The 14,756-nt window shown below is 51.6% G+C and overlaps 1 protein-coding gene across 1 annotated transcript in view; it reads left to right on the top strand.

The window, feature by feature from the left end:
* Window positions 1-14,756, top strand: part of AGRN (agrin) — a 100,352-nt gene that overhangs the window by 83,224 nt on the left and 2,372 nt on the right. The window contains exons 32-37 of the mRNA XM_062507451.1: window positions 1,190-1,201; window positions 3,716-3,832; window positions 5,281-5,470; window positions 6,158-6,245; window positions 10,985-11,017; window positions 13,032-13,256. Coding sequence (XP_062363435.1) covers window positions 1,190-1,201; window positions 3,716-3,832; window positions 5,281-5,470; window positions 6,158-6,245; window positions 10,985-11,017; window positions 13,032-13,256 — 665 coding nt within the window. The remainder of the gene's footprint in view (window positions 1-1,189; window positions 1,202-3,715; window positions 3,833-5,280; window positions 5,471-6,157; window positions 6,246-10,984; window positions 11,018-13,031; window positions 13,257-14,756) is intronic.

Below are 14,756 nucleotides of genomic sequence, written 5' to 3'. Positions count from 1 at the left end.
GGGTGGAGAATGGAATTTATCCAGATCCTGGGGTTTAAATCCTGGATTTGGGGTGGAATTGTCAGATTCTTGGGGTTTGGGTTGTGGGTTTGGGGTGGAGAATGGAATTCATCCAGATCCTGGAGTTTGGGTCGTGGGTTTGGGGTGGAATTGTCAGATTCTTGGGGTTTGGGTGATGGGTTTGGGGTGGAGAATGGAATTTATTGAGATCCTGGAGTTTGGGTCGTGGGTTTGGGGTGGAGAATGGAATTCATCCAGATCCTGGAGTTTGGGTCGTGGGTTTGGGGTGGAATTCTCAGGTTCCTGGGGTCTAAATCACAGATTAAGGGTGGAGAAGGGGAATTTGTCCAGCTCATGGGATTTGAATCTTGGGTTTTGAGGTGTAGAGGTGGAACTTTTGAGGGTTCTGGGATATGAATCTTGGCTTTCGGGGTGGAGAAGTGGAATTTGTCCTGCTCCTGGGCTCTAAATCCTGTTTTTTTGAGTGTGGAAAACTGGAATTTTTGATGGTTCTGGGCTTTGAATCCTGGTTTTGGGGGTTGGAATTCTCAGGTTCCCGGAGTTTAAATCCTTGTTTTGGGGGTAGAAAAGTGGAATTCTCAGGGTTCTGGACTTTTTAAGTTGTGGACTTTGGGCTTTAAGTCCCTCCCCACCCCTCATTTCAGGTACGGGTACCTGAGGCACCTGTGGCTCAGTAATTACATCGTTAATTAAAGGCATTAATGGGTACAGAGGGCAGGGGGAAGCCCCTTGGCCCCCGTTGCTGCTTCCTTCCCCTTTTCCCAACCTTCCCCATCCCCTGTCCCTCCTTTCCTGCATCCCTCCATCCCTTGGGATTCCTTTCCAGCAAAACCCCCTAAATCCACCTGGAACCGCAGCATTCCCGCCCCCCCCCCCCCCCCCCAAAAAAAAACCCAAAAAAAAAAAAAACACAAAAAAACCCAAAAAAAGAGATTTTCCCACCCCTCTCTGTCCTCTTGCCCAGCTCCTCTCCTCTCCCAGCACATCCCTGGGTGGCAGTGCCACCTCCTGCCACCCCCAGAGCCACCCAGCCCTGCAATGTCACCCCACTGATGTCCCTTTTTTTTATTTTTTTTTTTTTTTTCTCTCTCTCTCTCTCTCTCTTTCTCTCTCTCCTTTTTCGATTTTTCCTTTGTATTTTTCCCCTCCCCTGCTGTCTGGATCCCAGAAATCCCGTAAGGTACAGATAAGTATGACCCCACCACGCCTCCATCTCATCTGACATCTCCACCTCGTTCTTTATTTTGTTGTTTTTTTTTTTTTTTTTTGTGTCTGTGTGTGTGTTTTCCATCCTTTTCCCCATCTGGTTTAGGATCCCTGTAGTTTAGAGCTGCTCATTCCCTTTCCTCCTTCATTCCCCGCCAGTTTTTTTACCTTTTTTTTTTTTTTTTTGGCAGCATTTCAATTAATCCGGTCATTTTTTCATTTTATTTTTTTATTTTATTTTTATTTTGTTGTTGTTGTTGTTGTCAATCCCACAAAACATTAGTTAGTGATCCATATCACCCCGTCCTTGCTGTGGTCCTGGCTCCATCCTGGAGAATTCCCAGGAATTCCCAGCAAGGAGGGAATTTTCTCCTCCAGAAAACAAACAAACAAACAAACAAAAAAAAGCCACAAAAAAAAAAAAGGAAAAAAAAACCCACATGGGGTGCAGGGGAAGCTCCTCAAACCTGGGGGATCCCTCTGGAATGTTCTGGGATTTGAGCTCCAGCCCTGCAGAGGCTCTGAGCCATGATTGGGTACCCAAATTTTGGGGGTCACACAAAAGCAGAGCCCCTTCCCCCCCAAAATTCAATCCAGGGAAAGAATTCCCAGGTTCCGGCTGGGGGTGGGACCGTGCAGTCCTTGGGATGAGGAGAATTCCTGGAGGCTCCATCCGTGGAATCATCAGCAAAATATCCTGGACCAAAATTGTCCTGAAACGAAATTATCCTGAACTGAAATTATCCTGAACCGAAATTGTCCTGAAACAAAAATATCCTGAACCGAAATTATCCTGAACCAAAATTGTCCTGAAACGAAATTATCCTGAACTGAAATTATCCTGAGCCAAAATAATTCTGAAACAAAAATATCCTGAAACAAAAATATCCTGAACCGAAATTGTCCTGAAACAAAAATATCCGAAATGAAAATTATCCTGAACTGAAATTATCCTGAACCGAAATTGTCCTGAAACAAAAATATCCTGAACCGAAATTATCCTGAACCAAAATTGTCCTGAAACGAAATTATCCTGAACTGAAATTATCCTGAGCCAAAATAATTCTGAACCGAAATTGTCCTGAAACAAAAATATCCTGAACCGAAATTGTCCTGAAACAAAAATATCCGAAATGAAAATTATCCTGAACCGAAATTGTCCTGAACCAAAATTTTCCTGAACCAAAATTATCCTGAACCAAAAATATCCTGAACCAAAATTGTCCTGAAACAAAAATATCCTGAACTGAAATTATCCTGAACTGAAATTATCCTGAGCCAAAATAATTCTGAAACAAAATTATCCTGAAACAAAAATATCCTAAATCAAAATTGACCTGAACCAAAATTGTCCTGGAATGAAATTGTCCTGAACCGAAATTTTCCTAAACCAAAATTTTCCTCAATTAAATTATCCTGAAGCCAAATTATCCTGAAACAAAATGCTCTAAACCAAAATACCCTAAAATAAAACAAACATCCAAAAATAAAACTATCAAAAAATAAATTATCATCAAATATCCCAAACTGAGGGAGCCACGAGGATGATGAAGCCCAACTCCTGGTCTTGCAGGGGACACCCAAGGACACCCAGTGACACCCAGGGGACACCCAGGGGACACCAAGGGGACAGCCAGGGACATCCAGGGGACAGCCAGGGGACAGCCAGGGGACACCAAGGGGACACCAAGGGGACACCAAGGGGACAGCCAGGGACATCCAAGGGACACCCAGGGGACAGCCAGGGACACCCAGGGACAGCCAGGGACATCCAGGGGACAGCCAGGGACACCCAGGGGACACCCAGTGACATCCAGGGACACCCAGTGACATCCAGGGGACACCAAGGGGACACCCAGCGACATCCAGGGGACAGCCAGGGACACCCAGGGACACCCAGGGGACACCAAGGGGACATCCAGGGACACCCAGTGACATCCAGGGGACGCCAAGGGGACAGCCAGGGACATCCAGGGGACAGCCAGGGACACCCAGGGGACACCCAGTGACATCCAGGGACACCCAGTGACATCCAGGGGACAGCCAGGGACATCCAGGGACACCCAGGGGCACCCAGGGGACACCAAGGGGACATCCAGGGGACAGCCAGGGACATCCAGGGACATCCAGGGGACACCCAGGGGACACCAAGGGGACACCCAGGGGACAGCCAGTGACATCCAAGGGACACCCAGGGGACAGCCAGGGACACCCAGGGACACCCAGGGACATCCAGGGGACAGCCAGGGACATCCAGGGGACAGCCAGGGACACCCAGGGGACACCCAGTGACATCCAGGAGACAGCCAGGGACACCCAGGGGACACCCAGGGACACCCAGTGACATCCAGGGGACACCCAGGGGACACCCAGTGACATCCAGGGACACCCAGTGACATCCAGGGGACACCCAGGGGACACCCAGTGACACCCAGGGGACAGCCAGGGACACCAAGGGACGTCCTGACCCCATGTCCTGTGTCCCCAGGTGCCTCACCAGGTGCTGAACCTGAAGGAGCCGCTCTACGTGGGGGGAGCCCCCGACTTCTCCCGGCTGGCTCGAGCGGCCGAAATCTCCAGGGGCTTCCAGGGAGCTGTGCAGAGGGTGAGCGGCTGCTGGGCAGACTGGTGGCTACTGGGAGGGACTGGTGGCAACTGGGAGGGACTGGGGTCCAACTGGGAAGGACTGGTGTTCAAGTGGGAGAGTGTAGTGTCCAAGTGGGATAGCCCAGTGTCCAACTGGGAGAGTGTAGTGTCCAACTGGGAGAGCCATGTCCAACTGGGAGAGCCCAGTGTCCAACTGGGAGAGTGTAGTGTCCAACTGGGATGGCCCAGTGTCCAACTGGGAGAGCCCAGTGTCCAACTGGGATGGCGCAGTGTCCAACTGGGAGAGCCCAGTGTCCAACTGGGATGGCCCAGTGTCCAACTGGGAGAGTGTAGTGTCCAACTGGGAGAGTGCAGTGTCCAACTGGGATGGCCCAGTGTCCAACTGGGAGAGCCCAGTGTCCAACTGGGAGAGTGTAGTGTCCAACTGGGATGGCCCAGTGTCCAACTGGGAGAGCCCAGTGTCCAACTGGGATGGCCCAGTGTCCAACTGGGAGAGCCCAGTGTCCAACTGGGATGGCCCAGTGTCCAACTGGGAGAGTGTAGTGTCCAACTGGGAGAGCCATGTCCAACTGGGATGGCCCAGTGTCCAACTGGGATGGCCCAGTGTCCAACTGGGAGAGTGCAGTGTCCAGCCAGGGCACTGCCATGAATGAGAATTCCAGAGTTTTCCTGGGAAATTCCTACCAGGGCACTGCCATGGGTGACAATCCCGTAGTTTCCCAGGAATTCCCTGCCATGGGTGACAATCCCGTAGTTTCCTCAGGAATTCCCTGCCATGGGTGACAATCCCGTAGTTTCCCCGGAATTCCCGGCCATGGGTGACAATCCCGTAGTTTCCCCGGAATTCCCGGCCATGGGTGACAATCCCGTAGTTTCCCCGGAATTCCCGGCCATGGGTGACAATCCCGTAGTTTCCTCAGGAATTCCCTGCCATGGGTGACAATCCCGTAGTTTCCCCGGAATTCCCGGCCATGGGTGACAATCCCGTAGTTTCCCAGGAATTCCCTGCCATGGGTGACAATCCCGTAGTTTCCCCGGAATTCCCGGCCATGGGTGACAATCCCGTAGTTTCCTCAGGAATTCCCTGCCATGGGTGACAATCCCGTAGTTTCCCCGGAATTCCCTGCCATGGGTGACAATCCCGTAGTTTCCCCAGGAATTCCCTGCCATGGGTGACAATCCCGTAGTTTCCCCGGAATTCCCGGCCATGGGTGACAATCCCGTAGTTTCCCCAGGAATTCCCTGCCATGGGTGACAATCCCGTAGTTTCCCCGGAATTCCCGGCCATGGGTGACAATCCCGTAGTTTCCCCGGAATTCCCGGCCATGGGTGACAATCCCGTAGTTTCCCCGGAATTCCCGGCCATGGGTGACAATCCCGTAGTTTCCCCGGAATTCCCGGCGGTCCCCGCAGGCTCTCCTGGCTGAGCCGGCTGTTCCCGCACAGATCTCTCTCTCGGGGGTGCCGGTGCTGCAGGAACAGAACATCCGCAGCGCCAGGGACATCTCCCCGTTCCGGGGGCACCCCTGCACCCAGAAACCCAACCCGTGCCACAACGGCGGCTACTGCAGGCCCAGCTTGGGCAACTACGAGTGCTCCTGCCACAGGGGCTTCTCGGGGACCCACTGCGACAGAGGTGGGGTGGCCGCGGGGGCTGGCTGGGGGTGGCGCTGGGGGGCTGGAGGTGGCCACAGGGGGGTGGAGGTGGCCACAGGGGGGTGGAGGTGGCCCATTGAGGTTGGTGGTGGCCCAGGGGTGTTGGAGGTGGCCCATGGAGGTTGGAGGTGGCCCAGGGGTGTTGGAGGTGGCCCATGGAAGTTGGAGGTGGCCCAGGGGTGTTGGAGGTGGCACTGGGAAGGTGGAGGTGGCCCGTGGACATGGCCCATGGAAGTTGGAGGTGGCCCATGGAGGTTGGAAGTGGCCCAGGGGTGTTGGAGGTGGCCCAGGGGGTGGCCATGAGTGGCTGGATGGAAAACCTGGGAAATCTGGCAAAGTCCAGCCCGTGCAGGCAGGGTTACGATGAAAACCAGCACAAATCCGGACGTTCTTTGAGAGGAAAACCCTCGGAGAGCTGGGTGGGGAACCATGGAATGCCTTGGGCTGGAAGGAACCTTCAATCCCATCCATTCCCAGCCCGGCCTCCCAAAAATCCCAAGCTCTAAATCCCCGAGAGCTCAGCCGGGGCTGGCGTTTCCGCGGGCACCCAGCTGCGGGTGCGTCGCTGCCCTGCCAGGGATGCTGAGCGGCATTTCCCCATCTCCCAGGAATTTTCTGGCATTTCCCGAGGGCTCCTTTCCCCAACTCCCTGTTTTTCCCTGCTCAGTGATCATCGAGAAGGCAGCGGAGGATGCTGAGGCCGTGGCCTTCGATGGCCGGACGTTCCTGGAGTACCACAACAGCATCACCAGGAGGTACCGGGGCTCAGCCGCCCCCGAACCTGGAACTGGGGCTGAGCTGGGAGGGAAAAACGGGATCCGGGAGATCCAAACCGTTCCAAATCCTTCCATCCAAAATGGGCTGGATGTTCCCAGTCCATCCAAACTGGGCTGGATGTTCCCGGTCCATCCAAACTGGGCTGGATGTTCCCAATCCATCCAAACTGGGCTGGATGTTCCCAATCCATCCAAACTGGGCTGGATGTTCCCAATCCTCCTAAACTGGGCTGGATGTTCCCAATCCTCCTAAACTGGGCTGGATGTTCCCAATCCATCCAAACTGGGCTGGATGTTCCCAGTCCATCCAAACTGGGCTGGATGTTCCCAATCCATCCAAACTGGGCTGGATGTTCCCAGTCCATCCAAACTGGGCTGGATGTTCCCAATCCTCCTAAACTGGGCTGGATGTTCCTGGTCCATCCAAACTGGGCTGGATGTTCCCAATCCTCCTAAACTGGGCTGGATGTTCCCAGTCCATCCAAACTGGGCTGGATGTTCCCAGTCCATCCAAACTGGGCTGGATGTTCCCAATCCATCCAAACTGGGCTGGATGTTCCCAATCCATCCAAACTGGGCTGGATGTTCCCGGTCCTTCCAAACTGGGCTGGATGTTCCTGGTCCATCCAAACTGGGCTGGATGTTCCCAATCCTCCTAAACTGGGCTGGATGTTCCCAATCCTCCTAAACTGGGCTGGATGTTCCCGGTCCTTCCAAACTGGGCTGGATGTTCCCGGTCCATCCAAACTGGGCTGGATGTTCCCGGTCCTTCCAAACTGGGCTGGATGTTCCAAATACTTCCTGGTCCTTGGGAATTTTTTTTTGGAATGAGCAGAGCTCTCCCTGAGCTCCTCCAGGCTGGAGATTTCTCCTTCGGGGCCCTCGCTGTGGTTTTCCCATCCCCACCTGCCGGGCTCTGCAATGGGATCCCGTCTCCGTCTCCCGCTCCCATTCCCGCTTTCCCAGCCCTGCCCGGGGTGGGGGGGAGTGGGGAGAGGTGTCCGTACGTCCGTGTGTCCGTCCCTCTCTCCGTGTAATCCGTGTGTCCGTCCCTGTGCCGTGTGTCCGTGTGTCCGTGTGCCATGTGTCCGTACGTCCGTGTGTCCATCTCTCTCTCCATGTGTCTGTGTGTCCATCTTTCTCTCCGTGTGTCCGTCCCTCTCTCCGTGTGTCTGTGTGTCCGTCCCTCTCTCCGTGTGTCCGTCTGTCCATCCCTCTCTCCGTGTGTCCGTGTGTCCGTCCCTCTCTCCGTCTGTCCATCCCTCTCTCCGTGTGTCCGTGTGTCCGTCCCTCTCTCCGTCTGTCCATCCCTCTCTCCGTGTGTCCGTGTGTCCGTCCCTCTCTCCGTCTGTCCATCCCTCTCTCCGTCTGTCCGTCCCTCTCTCTGTGTGTCCGTCCCTCTCTCCGTGTGTCCGTCCCTCTCTCCATGTGTCCGTGTGTCCGTCCCTCTCTCCGTGTGTCCGTCCCTCTCTCTGTGTGTCCGTCTGTCCGTCCCTCTCTCCGTGTGTCCGTCCCTCTCTCCGTGTGTCCGTCTGTCCGTCCCTCTCTCCGTGTGTCCATCCCTCTCTCCGTGTGTCCGTGTGTCCGTCCCTCTCTCCGTCTGTCCGTCCCTCTCTCCGTGTGTCCATCCCTCTCTCCGTGTGTCCGTGTGTCCGTCCCTCTCTCCGTCTGTCCATCCCTCTCTCCGTCTGTCCGTCCCTCTCTCCGTCTGTCCGTCCCTCTCTCCGTGTGTCCGTGTGTCCATCCCTCTCTCCGTGTGTCCGTCTGTCCGTCCCTCTCTCCGTGTGTCCGTCTGTCCGTCCCTCTCTCCGTGTGTCCGTCCCTCTCTCCGTGTGTCCGTGTGTCCGTCCCTCTCTCCGTGTGTCCGTCCCTCTCTCCGTGTGTCCGTCTGTCCGTCCCTCTCTCCGTGTGTCCGTCCCTCTCTCCGTGTGTCCGTCCCTCTCTCCGTGTGTCCGTCTGTCCGTCCCATCTCACTGTCGCTGTTTCTCTGTTTCCAAGCCACCCGAGCAATGAGATCCCAGAGTAAGTACAGCCCGGCCGCCCCCCACGTCCCCGCTGCCACCCCAAACCCGGGCACAGGGATTTTTGGGGTTGGTTTATTTTTTTTTTTTTGGGTATTTTAATTTTTTTTTTAATTTTTATTTTGTTTTTTGTTGTTGTTGTTGTTGTTTTTTGTTTGTTTGTTTTTTTCTGGCTTTTTTTTTTTTTTTTATTTTTGCTTGTTTTTCGTTCCGCTTTTGTTTGTTTGGGGTTTTTTTTGTGGGTTTTTTTTTGTTTGTTTGTTTTTTAGGCTTTTATTTTTTGCTTATTTGTTGTTGTTTTGGTTTTGATTGGTTTTGGGTTTTTTATTTTTTGTTTTGTTTTTTTTGTTGGTTCGGTTCAGTTGATTTTGGTTTTTTGTGTATTTTTTGTTTCTTGTTTCTTTTTGTTTGTTTTGTTTTCTTTTTTGTTTGTTTTTGGGTTTTTTTGTGCTGTCTTGGGTTTTTTGTTTATTTTTTGTTTGTTTGTTTGTTTTTGTTGGTGTTTTTTTTGGTTTTTTTTATTTTTTTTTTGCTCCTAGGGGTTCGGGTTTTTTTGTTTGGGTTTTTTTGTTTGCTTTCTCTTTTTTTGTTGTTTTTTTTTGGGTTTTTTTTGTTTTTTTTTTTTTTTTATGGGAAACTCTTCCCATTCCCTGGGGAGGAAGGCTCAGGTGCAGGTGGGGCTGCTTCACCTGTGCCACATCCAGATGTTTTCCCAACCCCGCCACATCCAGCTGTTGTCCCCACGCCACTCCCAGCATGCCTTAATTCCATTTTTAACTGCGATTTTAATAAGGATAAGCACAGGGGATGGAAAAATTCCTGTGGCTCCCTGCTCCAGGGATTCCAGGGGTGCTGATCCTGCCTGGATTTTTCCAGCGTGGATGTGGCACCATCCAAACATCTCCAGTGGGGATAAAGGGTCAGGAAAAGGGTCACATTCCCTGCTGTGGGAAGGGGGGAATTTGGAGGGATTCCACATCCTGTATCCCATACCCCATACCCTGTACCCCATACCCCATATCCCATATCCCATATCCCATACCCCATACCCCATATCCCATATCCCATATCCCATACCCCATACCCCATATCCCATACCCCATACCCCGTACCCCATACCCCATATCCCATATCCCATACCCCATACCCCATACCCCATACCCCATATCCCATACCCCATACCCCATACCCCGTACCCCATATCCCATATCCCATATCCCATACCCCATACCCCATACCCCATACCCCATATCCCATATCCCATATCCCATACCCCATACCCCGTACCCCATACCCCATATCCCATATCCCATACCCCATATCCCATATCCCATATCCCATACCCCATATCCCATATCCCATATCCCATACCCCATACCCCATATCCCATATCCCATATCCCATATCCCATACCCCATATCCCATATCCCATATCCCATATCCCATACCCCATATCCCATATCCCATACCCCATACCCCATACCCCATATCCCATATCCCATACCCCGTACCCCATACCCCATATCCCATACCCCATATCCCATACCCCGTACCCCATACCCCATATCCCATATCCCATATCCCATACCCCATATCCCATATCCCATATCCCATATCCCATACCCCATACCCCATACCCCATACCCCATATCCCATATCCCATACCCCATATCCCATATCCCATACCCCATATCCCATACCCCATACCCCATATCCCATATCCCATACCCCATACCCCATACCCCATACCCCATACCCCATACCCCATATCCCATACCCCATACCCCATACCCCATACCCCATACCCCATACCCCATATCCCATATCCCATACCCCATACCCCATATCCCATACCCCATATCCCATATCCCATACCCCATATCCCATATCCCATACCCCATATCCCATACCCCATACCCCATATCCCATACCCCATATCCCATACCCCATACCCCATACCCCATACCCCATACCCCATACCCCATATCCCATACCCCGTACCCCATACCCCATATCCCATATCCCATACCCCGTACCCCATATCCCATACCCCATACCCCGTACCCCATATCCCATATCCCATATCCCATATCCCATACCCCATATCCCATACCCCATACCCCATATCCCATACCCCATATCCCATATCCCATACCCCATACCCCATATCCCATACCCCATATCCCATATCCCATACCCCATACTCCATACCCCATACCCCATACCCCATACCCCATACCCTGCTGAGGGAATGCCACCATTCCCAGATTTTTTTCCCAGCCTTTTCCCATATTTATCCCTTTTTTTCACAATTTTCCCCAGACTTTCCCCAGCCTTTCCCCATCTTTTTCCCATTTTTTTCCTCTCTTTTCCCCCTCTTTTTCCCCAGTTTTTTCCCAGCCGTTTTTGGCTATGCTGCCCCATCCTTCAAGGGAGCTTCTCCCACATCCTTTCTGGGAAAGGAAAGGAAAGGAAAGGAAAGGAAAGGAAAGGAAAGGAAAGGAAAGGAAAGGAAAGGAAAGGAAAGGAAAGGAAAGGAAAGGAAAGGAAAGGAAAGGAAAGGAAAGGAAAGGAAAGGAAAGGAAAGGAAAGGAAAGGAAAGGAAAGGAAAGGAAAGGAAAGGAAAAAGGAAAAAGGAAAAAGGGTCTCCTCGCTTCCCTGCGCTTATGGCACGCTCCCCTTTTCTCCCCATCCCAGCCCCCAGGTGCTGGATTTCCCCCCGGAGCCCAGGTGAGTGCCAGGCTGTGCCTGTCCCTGCTCTGCCCGTGCCTCAGCATGTCCCCCGTCCCTGTCCCCCGTCCCTGTCCCCCGTCCCTGTCCCCTGTCCCTGTCCCCTGTCCCTGTCCCCCGTCCCTGTCCCCTGTCCCTGTCCTGGATTTTATCCCTGAGGGATGAGCTCTGCACAGTGGGGACAGGCCCTGGGAGCCCAGCAGAGCCGTGTCCCACCTCTCCTGTCCCTGTCCCTGTCCCTGTCCCTGTCCCACCTCTCCTGTCCCTGTCCCTGTCCCTGTCCCACCTCTCCTGTCCCTGTCCCTGTCCCTGTCCCACCTCTCCTGTCCCTGTCCTTGTCCCTGTCCCTGTCCCTGTCCCACCTTTCCTGTCCTTGTCCCACCTCTCCTGTCCCTGTCTCTGTCCCTGTCCCTGTCCCTGTCCCTGTCCCTGTCCCTGTCCCTGTCCCTGTCCCACCTCTCCTGTCCCTGTCCCTGTCCCTGTCCCTGTCCCTGTCCCACCTCTCCTGTCCCTGTCTCTGTCTCTGTCCCTGTCCCTGTCCCTGTCCCTGTCCCTGTCCCTGTCCCACCTCTCCTGTCCCTGTCCCTGTCCCTGTCCCACCTTTCCTGTCCCTGTCCCTGTCCCTGTCCCACCTCTCCTGTCCCTGTCCCTGTCCCTGTCCCACCTCTTCTGTCCTTGTCCCTGTCCCTGTCCCTGTCCCACCTCTCCTGTCCCTGTCCCTGTCCCTGTCCCTGTCCCTGTCCCACCTCTCCTGTCCTTGTCCCACCTCTCCTGTCCCTGTCTCTGTCCCTGTCCCTGTCCCTGTCCCTGTCCCTGTCCCACCTCTCCTGTCCCTGTCCCTGTCCCACCTCTTCTGTCGCTGTCCCACCTCTCCTGTCCCTGTCGCTGTCCCACCTCTCCTGTCGCTGTCCCACCTCTCCTGTCCCACCTGTGGATGCAGTGTCCCTTGGGAAGGAGCAGCTCTCTGTGTTGTCCCTGTCCTCTCTCTGTGTCTGTGTCCGTAGCCAAGAGCCTCGTGCCTCTTCCAGAGGCAAAAATCGGGATTCCAGCCTGGGGAAAATCCCATTTTTCCTTCATCTCTCCCTTGGGCAGAGGTTCTGTTGCCTCCATCCCTTTCCTGTCCCAGTCCCCGGGGTGCCAAGGCTGCTGTGTCACGGCTGGCAGGGGTCGATCCTCGTGTTCCATGAGGGCAAAAGCAGGGAATGTCCCAGCTGGATCCTGGGGAAATCCCAGCTGGATCCTGGGGGAAATCCCAGCTGGATCCTGGGGGAAATCCCAGCTGGATCCTGGGGGAAATCCCAGCTGGATCCTGGGGGAAATCCCAGCTGGATCCTGGGGAAATCCCAGCTGGATCCTGGGGGAAATTCCAGCTGGATCCTGGGGGAAATCCCAGCTGGATCCTGGGGAAATCCCAGCTGGATCCTGGGGGAAATTCCAGCTGGATCCTGGAGAAATCCCAGCTGGATCCTGGGGGAAATCCCAGCTGGATCCTGGGGAAATCCCAGCTGGATCCTGGAGAAATCCCAGCTGGATCCTGGGGGAAATTCCAGCTGGATCCTGGGGGAAATTCCAGCTGGATCCTGGGGGAAATCCCAGGAGTGAGATGGATTTTATCCCAAAATCCGTGACCCTTTGAGGCACCAGGTGTATGGGGACAGACCCCACAGGTGAATCCCATAAATGGAATGGATCTCATCCCAAAATCCGTGACCCTTTGAGGCACCAGGTGTGTGGGGACAGACCCCACAGGTGAATCCCATAAATGGAATGGATCTCATCCCAAAATCTACCCCCTTCAAGGGCAACAGGTGGGGACAAACCCCACGGTTGAATCCTCATCCCAGAAACTCAACGGGACGAATTTTACCCCAAAAATCTTCCCCCTTTTCCATAACACCACCCGAACACACCTGCCCAGCTCACCGCCCGCCCCCACCTCCCCGCGAGGAAGAGGAGGAGGAGGAAGCAAGCGCTGCGGGGGAGCGTTCCCAACCCTTTCCCGTGTGCCCCACAGCGAGAAGTCGCTGAGGTCCAACCACTTTGAGCTCAGCATCAGGACCGAGGCCACGCAGGGGCTGCTGCTGTGGAGCGGGACGGGGCCGGACAGGTCGGATTTCATCGCCTTGGCCATCGTGGATGGGTTCGTGCAGCTCAGCTACGACCTGGGCTCCAAAGCTGTCACCCTGCGCTCCACCGTGCCCGTCAACACCAACCAGTGGGTGCGCATCAAAGCTTCCAGGTGAGAGGAGGGAGAATTTAAAAAAAAAAATATATATATATATATGAAAAAAAAAAAAACCACAAAAAAAGAAAAAAAAGAAAAAAAAAAATAATAGAAGGAAAAGGTGGGGGAAAAGCTGAAAAAAGCAAAAAAAGAAAAAAAAGCAAAAGCGCATCAAAGCTTCCAGGTGAGAGGAGGGAGAATTTAAAAAAAAAAAATATATATATATATATGAAAAAAAAAAAACCCACAAAAAAAGAAAAAAAAGAAAAAAAAAAATAATAGAAGGAAAAGGTGGGGGAAAAGCTGAAAAAAGCAAAAAAAGAAAAAAAAGCAAAAGCGCATCAAAGCTTCCAGGTGAGAGGAGGGAGAATTTAAAAAAAAAATGAAAAAAAAATCACAAAAAACTCAAAGAAAAAAAAAACCAAAAAAATAATAGAAGGAAAAGGTGGGGGAAAAGCTGAAAAAAGCAAAAAAAAAAAAAAAAAAGCAAAAGCGCATCAAAGCTTCCAGGTGAGAGGAGGGAGAATTTAAAAAAAAAAAATATATATATATATGAAAAAAAAAAAAACACAAAAAAAGAAAAAAAAGAAAAAAAAAATAATAGAAGGAAAAGGTGGGGGAAAAGCTGAAAAAAGCAAAAAAAGAAAAAAAAGCAAAAGCGTATCAAAGCTTCCAGGTGAGAGGAGGGAGAATTTAAAAAAAAAATATATATATATATATGAAAAAAAAAAAAACACAAAAAAAGAAAAAAAAGAAAAAAAAAATAATAGAAGGAAAAGGTGGGGGAAAAGCTGAAAAAAGCAAAAAAAGAAAAAAAAGCAAAAGCGCATCAAAGCTTCCAGGTGAGAGGAGGGAGAATTTAAAAAAAAAAAATATATATATATATGAAAAAAAAAAAAACACAAAAAAAGAAAAAAAAGAAAAAAAAATAATAGAAGGAAAAGGTGGGGGAAAAGCTGAAAAAAGCAAAAAAAGAAAAAAAAGCAAAAGCGCATCAAAGCTTCCAGGTGAGAGGAGGGAGAATTTAAAAAAAATATATATATATATATATGAAAAAAAAAAAACCCACAAAAAAAGAAAAGAAAAAAAAAAATAATAGAAGGAAAAGGTGGGGGAAAAGCTGAAAAAAGCAAAAAAAGAAAAAAAAGCAAAAGCGCATCAAAGCTTCCAGGTGAGAGGAGGGAAAATTTAAAAAAAATATGAAAAAAAATCACAAAAACTCAAAAAAAACCCCAAAAAAACAGAAGGAAAAGGTGGGGGAAAAGCTGAAAAAAGCAAAAAAAAAAAATCTTTTGTGACCCTTTAGGGCAGCAGGGAGGGACAAATCCCATGGATGGATCCCAAGAACGGGATGGAGTTGATCCCAAAATCCGTGACCCTTTAGGGCAGCACCTGGGAATGATCCCATGGATGGATCCCAGGACCGGGATGGAGTTGATCCCAAAATCCGTGACCCTTTAGGGCAGCACCTGGGAAGGATCCCATGGATGGATCCCAGGACCGGGATGGAGTTGA

The sequence above is a fragment of the Cinclus cinclus genome, chromosome 23 (genome assembly GCF_963662255.1).
Source record: "Cinclus cinclus chromosome 23, bCinCin1.1, whole genome shotgun sequence".
In the NCBI taxonomy this organism is placed as follows: domain Eukaryota; kingdom Metazoa; phylum Chordata; class Aves; order Passeriformes; family Cinclidae; genus Cinclus; species Cinclus cinclus.
Note: the sequence above shows the minus strand (reverse complement) of the source record. Positions and strands in the feature narration are given on the sequence as shown.